We start from the raw sequence: 14,260 nt of genomic DNA, 5'->3' as shown, positions 1-14,260 counted from the left end.
GCGATATATTCAAATAAAAAAATAATTTTTTTATCTTTAAACATGTACTAATAAATGCATCAAAGTTTTATAATGATCCGCTGTATAGTTTCTCCAAAAACAATTCGTAAAATTATACCTTATTTTCAACGTTCTAAAACAGGCTCCCCCCTTAATGGCAAAACGGGCCGATATAAAAAAATATGTATCTCATATTTTGACCTAGACAACAACATATTCAAAGCTTATCAAAATCGGCGTGTGACACTTGGGTAGTGTTACTTGTTAGAAGTTGATCGGATCAGCCGTTACTGAGATCCGATAATCTAAGCGTCTCTGAAAACATCGCGTCGCGTAACGATACACGGTCGGTCTTGCTGCGCATGTACTTGGCGCGAGGCACTACCGTGTCTCTTGATTAATAAGTATATTACACACAAAAGAGCCCGAGACAGGGAGAAAGAGAGGGATAACAGATATAGCATCCTTCGGGAGTACAAAATCTCTTCTTGAAAGGGCGAGACACGGCCTTTTAAGCCCCCCGTGCATCCCTCGTGTATTCGGATCCTGTCGGATAGTTAAAATCGCCAAACATTGAGTCGCGCGCGAGAGGACAGGAAAGGGGGCGGATTGACGGGCGGAAGAAACGGAGGCTTTGGGGTGCAGTTTGTGTGCGGTTTGTGTGAGTCACAGAACGCCTGCTTGGGACTTAGGTCGATCCCACGGGACGCCTGTGGGGATCCGCGGATGCGGGATAGGAACACGGACACGGGGCACCCCGCGCTAATTCGACGCACGTGCACGAAAGGAGGAAGAGCGAGCGAGCGAGCGAGCAGAAAAGAGAGAAAGAGAGAAAAGGCCGCGAGAGACCGTCGAAATTGAAACGAGCTCTCGATATCGCCATTCCCGTCAATTACGAGCGCGATATTATCTTTAGTGGGGTGCGAGGGAGGGGTTCATATCATGTCCCTGCCCCCGCCGGCGTTCCCTCGTGGACGCATACTTGCTATCTTCCGTTTTACGCTCGCTTTGCAGGATCGCAGTAAAAAGAACGAGGCACTAACTTCGTTAACGACCACGTGTAATAGCTTGTCTCTCTCTTCCCACGTCGCGCCGTGGCTTTTATTGCGTGCTCGCGCGCGCGCGCGCGCTCCAGCTTGTTTGCCAGGAAATTTCGTTTATTTCGTTTATTTCACCATATCCTGTACCTACCCTCGTCCGAAACCGTATTAACGCAGCGAGAGTGAAACGCCATACTCGCCGCTCGTACTTTTCGCGACGCGAAATATCATCTTTTTTTTGGAAAAATCCATCCATGTACAAGTGTCTATCGATTTAATGATTCCGATTTTACTCTAGAATTCCGTAGATTACTCTAGAATTTGTTCTACAATCCTAGATTGTCGATGGACGCTATGAACGTTCAGAATCGTCACCATTATCTTTTGCAGCAAAGTCGTTGCACTTTATCACAAAGACCCGCATAAATAATTCCGCCATCAGTAATGTAAAATTATTTTCATGTCTACAGTATCTCAATATATCTTTCACTTTTATATTTACTAGTACAACACAGGCGCGCGCTATTTTATTTTTCAATGTTAATAATGTTTTTGAATAATAATATTCATCTATTCTTTATTAAAAAATTTGTTTCTTTTTCCGAGGAGTTCTGAGATGTTTATATTATTAATTGGCATATTGCCTAGAGAGTTCTCTGCTATTGAAAATACCGTAAACTCGGAAATGAAAAAGTTCTAGCCCGTAGAAATTTTTTCTTTTCCAAGAAGTTCTGAGTTGTTGATATCATTATTTTTTATATTGCCTAGGGTTCTCTGCTATTGAAAATACCGTAAACTCGGAAATGAAAAAGTTCTAGCCCGTAGAAATGTTTTCTTTTCCAAGAAGTTCTGAGTTGTTGATATCATTATTTTTTATATTGCCTAGAGTTCTCTGCTATTGAAAATACCGTAAACTCGGAAATGAAAAAGTTCTAGCCCGTAGAAATGTTTTCTTTTCCAAGAAGTTCTGAGTTGTTAAAATCATTATTTTTTATATTGCCTAGAGTTCTCTGCTATTGAAAATACCGTAAACTCAGAAATGAAAAAGTTCTAGCCCGTAGAAATGTTTTCTTTTCCAAGAAGTTCTGAGTTGTTAAAATCATTATTTTTTATATTGCCTAGAGTTCTCTGCTATTGAAAATACCGTAAACTCGGAAATGAAAAAGTTCTAGCCCGTAGAAATTTTTTCTTTTCCGAGAAGTTCTGAGTTGTTGAAATCATTATTTTTATATTGCCTAGAGTTCTCTGCTATTGAAAATACCGTAAACTCGGAAATGAAAAAGTTCTAGCCCGTAGAAATGTTTTCTTTTCCAAGAAGTTCTGAGTTGTTAAAATCATTATTTTTTATATTGCCTAGAGTTCTCTGCTATTGAAAATACCGTAAACTCAGAAATGAAAAAGTTCTAGCCCGTAGAAATTTTTTCTTTTCCAAGAAGTTCTGAGTTGTTGATATCATTATTTTTATATTGCCTAGAGTTCTCTGCTATTGAAAATACCGTAAACTCGGAAATGAAAAAGTTCTAGCCCGTAGAAATGTTTTCTTTTCCAAGAAGTTCTGAGTTGTTAAAATCATTATTTTTTATATTGCCTAGAGTTCTCTGCTATTGAAAATATCGTAAACTCGGAATTGAAAAAGTTCTAGCCCGTAGAAATTTTTTCTTTTCCGAGAAGTTCTGAGTTGTTGAAATCATTATTTTTTATATTGCCTAGAGTTCTCTGCTATTGAAAATACCGTAAACTCGGAAATGAAACAGTTCTAGCCCGTAGAAATTTTTTCTTTTCCAAGAAGATATCATTATTGTTTATTCTACTAGCACCACAGGCGCGCGTTATTTTATTTTTCAATATTAATAATGTTTTCGAATAATAATATTCATCTATTATTTATTATATAATAAATAATACAAATCCTATTCTAAAAAAGGCGTTAAAAGTGTTATCTATTTCATCATGTTTCATCAATACAAATTTGACAGAATTGACAGCTGCCGTTTTCACGTTCCTAAAAGAAATAATAAATTAATATAACCGCACTGACAGCCACTATGACATTCTGACATTCGCAACACGAAGTTCAAGTCACGCGAAGTTCGAGCCAAGCGAGAGAACCAATCAGCGTCGAGGAAAAGAGGCCTCAATATTCGATAAAAAAGAACTTCACGATGTTAACACGCCTTTTTAGAATAGGAATATTTCTATACATTTTTATGTATTTTATGTATGATCTCATAAAATGTTTAACACGTAAAACAATTTAACAAAGACCGAAATTATATATATATATTGGCCTTACCATTACTCATCGCGCGTTAAAGTCGGGGGTTGTAATTCCCAGATCCAGACGTCGCATCGCATTTTACGGACATGTCGCGTCCATCTCCGGTCGTTACAATCTAATCTGCGCCTAATCAGGGTAAAGAGGAGTGCGTCGTACCCGCACGATGCACGGGGGGTGTTAATCAGCCTGGAAGCCCGAGCAGAAGTCCAAAGCGCGATGCGTAACACGTGTCGGTCGAGCCAATTCGACAGCTAGTCGATAGCGGGAGTTTTCCTCGAAAAAGGTCAGGCTTAGTCATCGAGGAAGCTTCTAAGGGCTCTTCTAATCGTCGACGTCGACCTCGCTCCGGGGTGGCCGAAGATGTAACTCAAACCCGTGTATCTAATCACTTCTCCTCCTGTTCTTCTGCTCTGCTCTGCTCGTCTTCAAAGATAATTCTGCTCTGGCGCGCTGCCAGAGAGCACGTCTGATTCGATAAAAATAAGAGGGTTGAAAGTGTGGCGACGAGGGAGAAGCTCGTACGACGATAACGATCCGCGAGTTCGGTAATTATCACTCGCACGTTTTCGCGCGCTAATGTGAGCGCGCGCTTTCGCCGCGCGATCGCGTGTCCAGGAGAAAGAATAAATCTCTGAGATTTCGCATCTTTCTCTCTTTCTGTGAGTTTAATTGAGGAACGACAGACAGCGTATGCAATTAACGTGTAATTCGGTACAATTTCGCAATAAATATAATTGCTGCGGTGGAGAGAGAAGTGAGAGCAATGTGTTACGCGCTTGCACGCATCAAACATATTACAATAATTATCGAAATCAATTAATAATTAATGGAGTAATTAATTAATAGCGAGCTAAAATGACGTAACATTAGTGCATCACATACCTATAATTAATTGGATGTCTGACATTTATGACAAATTTATTTTTCCATATATTTGTTTTAGAAGAAAATATCTGTATTAAGGGGGGAGCCTGCTTTAGAACGTTGAAAATAAGGTATAATTTTACGAATTGTTTTGGAGAAACTATACAGTGGATCATTATAAAACTTTGATGCATTTATTAGTACGTGTTTAAAGATAAAAAAAATTATTTTTTGATTTGAATATATCGCCTGTAGAGGTCGTCCTGGAGGCGTCTTAGTGCAGCCGGCATTGTAAATTGGTGAGCATTCTCTCGCCTCCAAATTTCATCCAAACTGAAAAATTGAAATATTTTCTCGTTATTTATGAATTCCCATCGTCGATGAACCTTTAATATTCATAAAAACATTAAGTTAAACAATTATTTTTGCATGAAAAAGTTCAAAAACTTTGCCTAAAAATCGTACTTTTGTGTTCTAAGCTCCACCATTTTGGCACTTTTCAACTTTTTTCTTCTCTCTTTGGTTCATCGACGATGGGAATTCATAAATAACGAGAACATATTTCAATTTTTCAGTTTAGACGAAATTTGGAGGCAGGAGAATGCTCACCAATTTGCAATGCCGGCGACGCGGCTGCACTGAGACTTCTCCAGGACGACCTCTACAAGCGATATATTCAAATAAAAAAATAATTTTTTTTATCTTTAAACATGTACTAATAAATGCATAAAAGTTTTATAATGATCCCTGTATAGTTTCTCCAAAAACAATTCGTAAAATGTTTTCTGTCGCCAATCTGCTGCCAACTACACTGCGCAGATCCTGCTCTATTTCTGCCGCCAGGTTATGTCGGCAGGCTCTGTTCAGTTTTGCGCCAATCTGCTGTCAGATCATGTTATAAGCAGGATCTGCTGGCAGAACACAAGCTTAAGATTTAAGATATAAACTCTCTCTCTTAATGAGAGAATTTTTAATTAAGTTTTAAGTCTTTCAATTTTGTTATTGTATGTAATTAATTACATAATGATCGCGAATCTCCAAGAGCGAAAAATTATAGATGATTGGCCGACGTTGCGCCCTTTTCGCCTTGGGCATCCTCCTGATCCTGGTCCTCGGCGTGAACGTCTACTTCATTCGGATGATGGTCGAGAGTTCCTCTTCGCAGAGGATCTACGCTAGGAATGCGTTGGAACCGAACGCGAGGCAGGATCAGTTCACGCCCTCGCGATCCAACGAAAAGAATTCGCAGCTGCAATTAAGGCCGATCGTGAGGGGCATCGGCGAAAAGCTCAAGGAGGAGATTCGCACGCTGCCTTCCAAGTACTTCAAGCAGAACACCAGCTACGTCCTTGTCCTGGAACGGTTGCTGGCGGAATTGAGGATAATGTCGAATGTCCGCGAGGACATCTGGAATATTCCCAATAACAAAGTTAGGAAATTGTCCACAGCGTTTTATAATATTTAACACCTTTAGACACGTTTGAAATTTAATTAAAAAATTTGTCTGTTTCAAATTTTTAATTAAATTCGATTAATTAATTCTATTGTTGATAATTGACCTTATTTCATTTATTGTAATCGTAAAACAACTGAGAGTTAAGATCTAGCTTCTGACTGTTCTAAAATATTTGAATATTTTACCTTGATTAACTTCTGCAAGAAACAAATTCGTTAATTGTTAAACCTATAATTTCTATAATTTGTAGTCTTCTAATTACAAATAAAATACAAGTAGTATTACAAGTATTAAAGTACAGTGGTCTGCGCATTGTATGCATAGTGGCCGGATGCTCATCAGTTGATTCCGCCGGTTGCACCGGAACTGGGGACCGTTCTAGAGGTCCTGCGAAGATCCAATGTGGTTCGCGCGGATAACGCTCCGTTGGGCACCCAACTGAAACTTATGCTCGACCTGGAGAACGGCGTGAGGGCATTGTTCAAGCCGCGATGGTACTCCAGAAATGCAATAATACGCGGGCCTGTGTATCAGGGCAAAGATCGCCACAATGCCGAAGTGGTGGCTTTCCACTTATCGTCCTTGTTAGCGTTACGCAGAGTACCACTTGCCGTTGTACGAAAACGTACGTCAACGTTTTTATAAAATTAAAATTGTAAAATTAAGATTGTAAACGAAAAACCTAAGATTTATTTAAATATAATTTATTCCAATTTGTTGGAAAATGTTAATAACTCGAGTCATCTTCATTTTAGCTTTCTTCGATAAAGATCAGGCGTAGTTTGAATTTCCTATTAATCGAAGATCGTATTCTCATAGTTGATCTGATGGAGGAAATTCACAACCGCGCGACGCCAGAGTTGTACGCGACCATGTATCAGGAGGGTAACGATACGTGCCTGTACGGAGTTTGTCACTATTGCTCGCCGGCGGACCCTGTCTGCGGCACGGGGAATATGCTGGAAGGTGCTCTCATCTTCTGGCTACCACGATATTTGAAACTGGTGAAGCATCGTCATCCCTGGCAGCGGACTTATAAGAAGAACAAACTCGCCGCGTGGGAAGTCAACGAGGCTTACTGTGATAAGGTCGTACATCGCGTTTTAAGAATATCTTTAAATATAATAAAAATAATGAAATGAATATATAATATATGATATAGCAAAAATATTTGGAAGACGCATTTATAATTAAATAACGTTAATATTCCCAGCAAGCAAACTGTCAGCAGTATGTCGACAGATTGGCAGCAGATTCAATCAGAATAATGCAACAGATCCGGTACCATCTGTGTCCGCATTAAGCTTGTGTTCTGCCAGCACATCCTGCTAACATGGTCTGACAGCAGATTGGCGACAGAAACCGAGCAGAGCCTGCCGACATAACCTGGCGGCAGATTGGCGGCAGAAATAGAGCAGGATCTGCGCAGTGTAGTTGGCAGCAGATTGGGAGCAGAAATCGAGCAGGCTCTGCGCAGTGTAGTTGGCAGCAGATTGGGAGCAGAAATCGAGCAGGCTCTGCGAGAAAGTGCCGTAGTAGTACAAATTTATTGGAGCAATATTGGTTAACAATATAAACCTAATTTTTTACGTGGGGTATGAATTAATTTCTTATATTGGTCCACTATTGTAAAGTAATCTGTGTTTTTAATCAATACTTAATTTGATTAAATGGGCAAATTTAATGCCTTCAGATTGCTTGCGGCGTGTGTGGACGTTGTCCATGAGAACCTCTGTACCGCAAGTGCAAAAATTCTTAGAAAAATTAATATTATTCTGTCAAGACGCGTATATTAACTTATATAACTGTCAGGCTAAATCTTAACGTCGAGTAAGAACTCAACATGTTCGCCACCTAGCGGTGCGGAGCGAAAACGCATATTCCAAGCCGTGTAAATTTGAATGGTGTCAAAAGCTGCAGATCCTGTTCGGTTTCTGCCGCCACCCTGGCGCCAGGTCATGTCGGCAGGCTCTGTTCGGTTTCTGTCGCCAATCTGCTGCCAACTACACTGCGCAGATCCTGCTCTATTTCTGCCGCCAGGTTATGTCGGCAGGCTCTGTTCAGTTTCTGCCGCCAATCTGCTGTCAGATCATGTTATAAGCAGGATCTGCTGGCAGAACACAAGCTTAAGGGGGGAGCCTGCTTTAGAACGTTGAAAATAAGGTATAATTTTACGAATTTTTTTGGAGAAACTATACAGCGGATCACTATAAAACTTTTATGCATTTATTAGTACATGTTTAAAGATAAAAAAATTATTTTTTATTTGAATATATCGCCTGTAGAGGTCGTCCTGGAGGCGTCTTAGTGCAGCCGGCATTGTAAATTGGTGAGCATTCTCCTGCCTCCAAATTTCATCCAAACTGAAAAATTGAAATATTTTCTTGTTATTTATGAATTCCCACCGTCGATGAACCTTTAATATTCATAAAAACATTAAGTTAAACAATTATTTTTGCATGAAAAAGTTCAAAAACTTTGCCTAAAAATCGTACTTTTGTGTTCTAAGCTCCACCATTTTGGCACTTTTCAACTTTTTTCTTCTCTCTTTGGTTCATCGACGATGGGAATTCATAAAAAACGAGAACATATTTCAATTTTTCAGTTCAGACGAAATTTGGAGGCAGGAGAATGCTCACCAATTTGCAATGCCGGCGACGCGGCTGCACTAAGATTTCTCCAGGACGACCTCTACAAGCGATATATTCAAATCAAAAAATAATTTTTTTATCTTTAAACATGTACTAATAAATGCATAAAAGTTTTATAATGATCCGCTGTATAGTTTCTCCAAAAACAATTCGTAAAATTATACCTTATTTTCAGCGTTCTAAAACAGGCTCCCCCCTTAAGGGGATGCTGGAGTTGCTAGTGAACTATTTTTTCACTATAGCGATGGTAATTGCAGTTTCGAAAATTCTCTTTATTGCTTGTGCAGAATAAAAAATCCTTTTCCACAAATGAAGTATAGACAGAAAGAAAGTCCGCTCTGCAGGACTTTATACTCAAAATGGCAAAAAGTTAAAAACTTGAATTTGTCTTTTCTAACTTTGTTCCATTTTGAATATAAAGTCCTGTAGAGCGGACTTTCTTTCTATCTATACTTCATTTGTGGAAAAGGATTTTTTATACTGCACAAGCAATAAAGAGAATTTTCGAAACTGCAATTACCATCGCTATAGTGAAAAAATAGTTCACTAGCAACTCCAGCATCCCCTTAAGGGGGGAGCCTGCTTTATAACGTTGAAAATAAGGTATAATTTTACGAATTTTTTGGAGAAACTATACAGCAGATCATTATAAAACTTCGATGCATTTATTAGTACATGTTTAAAGATAAAAAAATTATTTTTTGATTTGAATATATCGCCTGTAGAGGTCGTCCTGGAGGCGTCTTAGTGCAGCCGGCATTGTAAATTGGTGAGCATTCTCCTGCCTCCAAATTTCATCCAAACTGAAAAATTGAAATATTTTCTTGTTATTTATGAATTCCCACCGTCGATGAACCTTTAATATTCATAAAAACATTAAGTTAAACAATTATTTTTGCATGAAAAAGTTCAAAAACTTTGCCTAAAAATCGTACTTTTGTGTTCTAAGCTCCACCATTTTGGCACTTTTCAACTTTTTTCTTCTCTCTTTGGTTCATCGACGATGGGAATTCATAAATAACGAGAACATATTTCAATTTTTCAGTTCAGACGAAATTTGGAGGCAGGAGAATGCTCACCAATTTGCAATGCCGGCGACGCGGCTGCACTAAGATTTCTCCAGGACGACCTCTACAAGCGATATATTCAAATAAAAAAATAATTTTCTTATCTTTAAACATGTACTAATAAATGCATCAAAGTTTTATAATGATCCGCTGTATAGTTTCTCCAAAAACAATTCGTAAAATATACCTTATTTTCAGCGTTCTAAAGCAGGTACCGGATCCGTTGCATTATTCTGCTTCATATCTGCTGCCAATCTGTCGGCATACTGCTGACAGTGCGCTTACTGGGTGGATTTTGTACCCAATCTGTGGCCTCTCTGCTCACATATTTTGTCGAACAGATTTTGCCAATGTCTGTTCTTCGCAGGTCTGGCTGACTGGGTTACTACTATTAAATATTAATTATAATAATAAATTATGCTATTAAATATTAATAAATGCAATTTTGGATGAGACATTTATCGTTGCTAGAGATGTTTATGTTGCATATAGTTATAATCTATAGTTTCTGTGTTTTATGTCGAAGAATATAACAATTTTTATAGGTGAAAGACTCCAAGGCCTATTCACCGCAATCGTCGAACAGACTCCTGGACCTGATTGACACAGCCATCTTCGACTTTCTCATGGACAATGGCGATCGCCATCATTACGAGCTCGCACAAAGTAACTTTCACAATCCTGCAGTGCTGCTGATCGATAATGGCAAGAGCCTGGGCAATCCCGACGTGGATCATCTCGACATCCTAGCGCCTTTGTACCAATGTTGCATGTGCGCACAGCTTTTTTGTAATTGTCGCAGAAATTGTGTCGGTTCAGAGATACAATGCTTCATCTGGGGGGTTGAACTAGATTTTGATGAATCGCTTTAAAGTTTACCTTTTCTGGGCTATCCTGTTCAAATGTTGCACATTGAAAGGGATAAGAATGAAGAGAAAATTGATTTCTTTTCAGGATTCACAAAACCACGTGGGACAGACTGCGGCTATTCAGTGGTGGATCCTTGAGCGCGGCATTGAGCAGACTTCTCGAACATGAAGCTGAAATGTCGAACGTTGCCCCGCTCATCACGGTCGAGCACTTAAGTGCCATGGACAGAAGACTGCTTACTATTTACGGTGTGGTAGAGAGTTGCCTGAAGAAGGAGAAATACGCTTCGAATGTGATCCTGGATCATCGGTAGCCCGAGGATAATTCTTAGAGTGTTGCAAGATAATATGAACTAAGTATATAAATCAGAACGTTCCTTATGCAAATTAAGTAGAAATGTTGATTGATTAATTAATTAAATAAAATAAGTTAAATATAGGATAAATTAGAAGTTCCAGAGTGATTAAAATAAATACTCTTTTATAAGAAAGGATATATATATATAAAGAAATTTTTAATTTTTTAAATAACACTTTGCTTTGATAATTATTAGAACTCAATTTTATATCTTTTATGAAATGGATACCTACCATCTCGTTTTACAAGACGTCATTTTATATTAACATTTTGTCGGTGTTCCAGGACAAATAATAATTTATTTGCTAGGAATAATTTTGCAAAGAGCACACCACCTTTGCTTAGTCGATAGATGGACGCAGAGTGCGTAAATAAGTACTGACTGACAACTCAGATTTGAATGCGATTTATTTGATGACACAGTTAATTATCGTTATTTGGGTAGAATTCGGTGTGCGACGCCGTGTACAGCGTATATAAATACGGTACAAACGTAAAAAAACCTGTAAATGCGACTGTATTATCGTGTGTGTATTATACGTTGACGTGCCACCCGTTGTCGTGACCAGGTGGCACGTGCCACCGATCATGTACAATATGTATAGTCTTCGTGGGTCCCGCGTTATCCCCTGCGCTCGTAATCTTTCAGTTTTAGCCTCTGATACACGTTTTCATTCTTCACATTTTTTTATTAAGGAATACAAATCTTAATTTAAAAAAAATTAAATTTTATCTAATGCGATAAATTCATTGTCCTTAAATGTATGCTAATATTAAAGAAATTTCGCCATTGTTTTCCAACAAGGAATAAATATTCGTTATATTACGTTCAAACTAATAACCATTGTCATTAAATTGGTAAAATGTAATAAAAATTATTTTACGAAATTGCTTAATTCTAATTGTTTTTTTTTAATTTATTGAATATTTATTGAAAAACATATGAAATAGAATGTATAACGGTTTTACACGTAATTATATGTAATTATACGAGATATAAAGACGGGCCGATGCTTGACTCGAAGTGTAGAAAATGTAAGAAAACGTGGGTAAAAATTGTTGCAGAAGATAACATCGGGGCCCATGCATGCGGGACTTCAAAGTGAATTCGCGCATCTAGCGTAGCCTATCTCGCTTTTGTGTCTCTCGTATTTACAACGTTAAACATGACCAGAATTATTCACGTATCTTACGTGCTAGTTAGAAATTCCATTTGTATAATATGTATATATTTATATATATATATATATATATAATATTTAGCGCCATCGTCTCGTTCAGGTATGTGTGTGTATATATATACATATATACTTGTATATACACACATATACTATTTATATATATATTATATTAACATTCTTTAATTAAATATAGAGCTTTCGTAGCAAAGTATGTATAAATAGACTATTTTTGCACAGACCACGATTGCTCGCTTCGAACTCGCTCGCTTTTTCTTTGTCTACTTGTACAAGCGAGAGTCTGTTCGCTTACTCGTCTTTGAGATCCTCGTATATTTATGTGTGTCTGCGTTTAGATATAATTTTTACCTGAAAAATAGTCGGACAAGGGAGAAATCTCCTGAGGATTCTCCGGTTCGAAGCCGCCCTCTCTTTGCGCCCTGCCATTAATACTGTATATACCAAACGACGAGATCGATCGACGAGCCGATTGCTATCTGATTTACTGCGCTCGCGCACCGTCTCATCGTGAATAAAAAATGCATCTCATCAAAATAGAATCCCGAAAACTGTAGCGCAGAGATTATTGTATCGCATTCACGCGTGCATCCCGCAAATTAGCCGAACCAAGAGAAATTTATCAACAAACAGTTGCTCCGCGAAATCGAGAGAGTTGTTAACATCTTTAAGATATTTACAATATCTTTCAGACATTTATCGAATTTGTCATAAAATGGCTTGCAATTAAGTCAGCGTTGTAAGGAAATTTATTTAGAATTTACAGTTTTTGCTAAGAGACGAGTTAATATTTTTTAAATAAAATTATTAGTTCGATCCATTTAATGGAAAAATTGAGGGCAAGTTAAAAATGATCTCAGTTTCATTTTTCAACTTTGAATTTAATTTTATAAAATTAAGTTTTATATTTCATTTTATTCGAATAAATTTCGAATTAATTTTATCAATCCTGAGGATATAAAACTTCTAATCTCGTAAGAATCTTCTGTTCAATTTCTCTCGATTCCTTTTTTTTGAGGAGCGAAGAGTCATAGCTTATTTGTCGTCATCATTCGTTCATTCAATTGTACGTATCACACCTAAATGCTGGACGCACATACAAATCTATAGATATAGGCCAGCTTTAGTAGGCATCTTAAATCCCCCTTGGGTCGTTACGAAGCTCTTACTGGTATCGTGCGATCTTAAAATAGTTGGTGCTTCGTGACTTTGTTCAATCTTGCATTTCAGAGACCTTTCAAATGTGCAATTTCATGTTTATCGTAATGATCAATATTTCACTGAGCGCTTGCGTCACCTGAAAATACATATAATAATATCTCTTGAATTTTCTTCCTGTCGACTTTCAACCTTAGAGACAATTCAGTCTTCCAGTAAGTATATATGTTCCGTAATAATTTCAAAGGTGTGATTGTTGTTAAAACTAATTCACTTGCTCTGCATTCGGCGATCGGAATGATTACGTAATTGCATGAGTTATATCGATCTTTATATTTCGCAGTTGTGTTTAATCTGTGAACGGTAGACGTGTGTCGATCTTTCGGCAATGAGTTTGTTTTCATATCACTCTGATCTAGAGTGCCGATTCTACTCCTCTCGACGAGGATGTTGAGCTGCTTAGATCTTCTGAATGGCGAGTATGCGACGAGTCCAGAGACGTTACCGAATCGCTGTCGTTGCTATGTGGACTCGAATAATTCGCTGCTTCCTGCAGCCTCATCAACATGTTGAGCTGCAAAATTACATTAAAATATCAAAGATCAAAATCAGTTAATTAATAATCTTTGGTTTTGCATGTATTGCATATATAAATATATATATACAGGGTGTCCCGGGTTTTAACCGACAAACTGCGGGAGCATATTCTACTAGTGGAAATAAGAAAAGTTTGCTTAGAAATGCTTTATTACAAAGTTATAAACCAATATTGAAAACAAATATCAGATAAGTAACAACGGAACATAGTGTAGAATTTGGAAGGTCGAAGATGTTTACGTTACGTGTATTCACGTGTATTCATGTTCACTATGTTGAAACGATTCAGTATGATTGTTACTTTCACAACAGTAGCTGTTAGATTTCAATCGTCGTGTGAACTAGCAATTACTATCGGAATGCCAAAAGTGTTTTCAAATGAGGAATACACCGATATTCATTTCGTGTACGGATTCTGTGACGGAAATGCACGAGCTGCCGTACGAGAGTATCAACGTAGATTTCCCAACAGGAGAGTACCAGATAGATTTAAAGCAACGAATTACTAATTCAGTTACTGAGATGCAACAAAATTTTCAGGAATGTCGTACCGTAACAAATTCTGTACTACGTCGATGTCTAGCTTGTATCGATGTGCAAGGACAACATTTTGAAATGCGTCACTAAATCATTGCGTAGATAATTTTTATTTTTGTGAAAAAATCCGTTGTTACTTATCTGATATTTCTTTTCAATATTGGTTTATAACTTTGTAATAAAGCATTC

General features: G+C 37.8%; 2 protein-coding genes across 4 annotated transcripts in view; one reads left to right on the top strand and one right to left on the bottom strand.

Annotated features, from left to right (window-relative positions):
* Positions 1 to 5,139: 5,139 nt before the first annotated feature.
* On the top strand, positions 5,140 to 11,085 carry LOC105282276 (glycosaminoglycan xylosylkinase). Of its 2 annotated transcripts, none has more exons than XM_026972807.1 (5): positions 5,140 to 5,611; positions 5,963 to 6,263; positions 6,458 to 6,726; positions 9,902 to 10,145; positions 10,311 to 10,389. In XM_026972807.1, coding segments are annotated over exons 1-5 (1,188 nt in total). In that variant the 5' UTR covers positions 5,140 to 5,239; the 3' UTR covers positions 10,313 to 10,389. The 2 variants fall into 2 exon arrangements, with proteins under 2 accessions (XP_026828608.1, XP_026828607.1); XM_026972806.1 differs by having other exon boundaries at positions 5,142 to 5,611; positions 9,902 to 10,128; positions 10,311 to 11,085.
* LOC105282273 overlaps positions 10,976 to 14,260 on the bottom strand; it is a 67,923-nt gene continuing 64,638 nt past the window's right edge. For both annotated transcript variants that reach the window (XM_026972805.1, XM_026972804.1), the window contains one exon: positions 10,976 to 13,511. In XM_026972805.1, the coding sequence (XP_026828606.1) occupies positions 13,353 to 13,511 (159 nt within the window). In that variant the 3' untranslated portion in view covers positions 10,976 to 13,352. The remainder of the gene's footprint in view (positions 13,512 to 14,260) is intronic.

The sequence above is a fragment of the Ooceraea biroi genome, chromosome 10, assembly GCF_003672135.1.
Source record: "Ooceraea biroi isolate clonal line C1 chromosome 10, Obir_v5.4, whole genome shotgun sequence".
Lineage (NCBI taxonomy): Eukaryota > Metazoa > Arthropoda > Insecta > Hymenoptera > Formicidae > Ooceraea > Ooceraea biroi.
The sequence above is the reverse complement of the archived record's forward strand: the minus strand, read 5'-3'. Positions and strand labels throughout refer to the sequence as shown.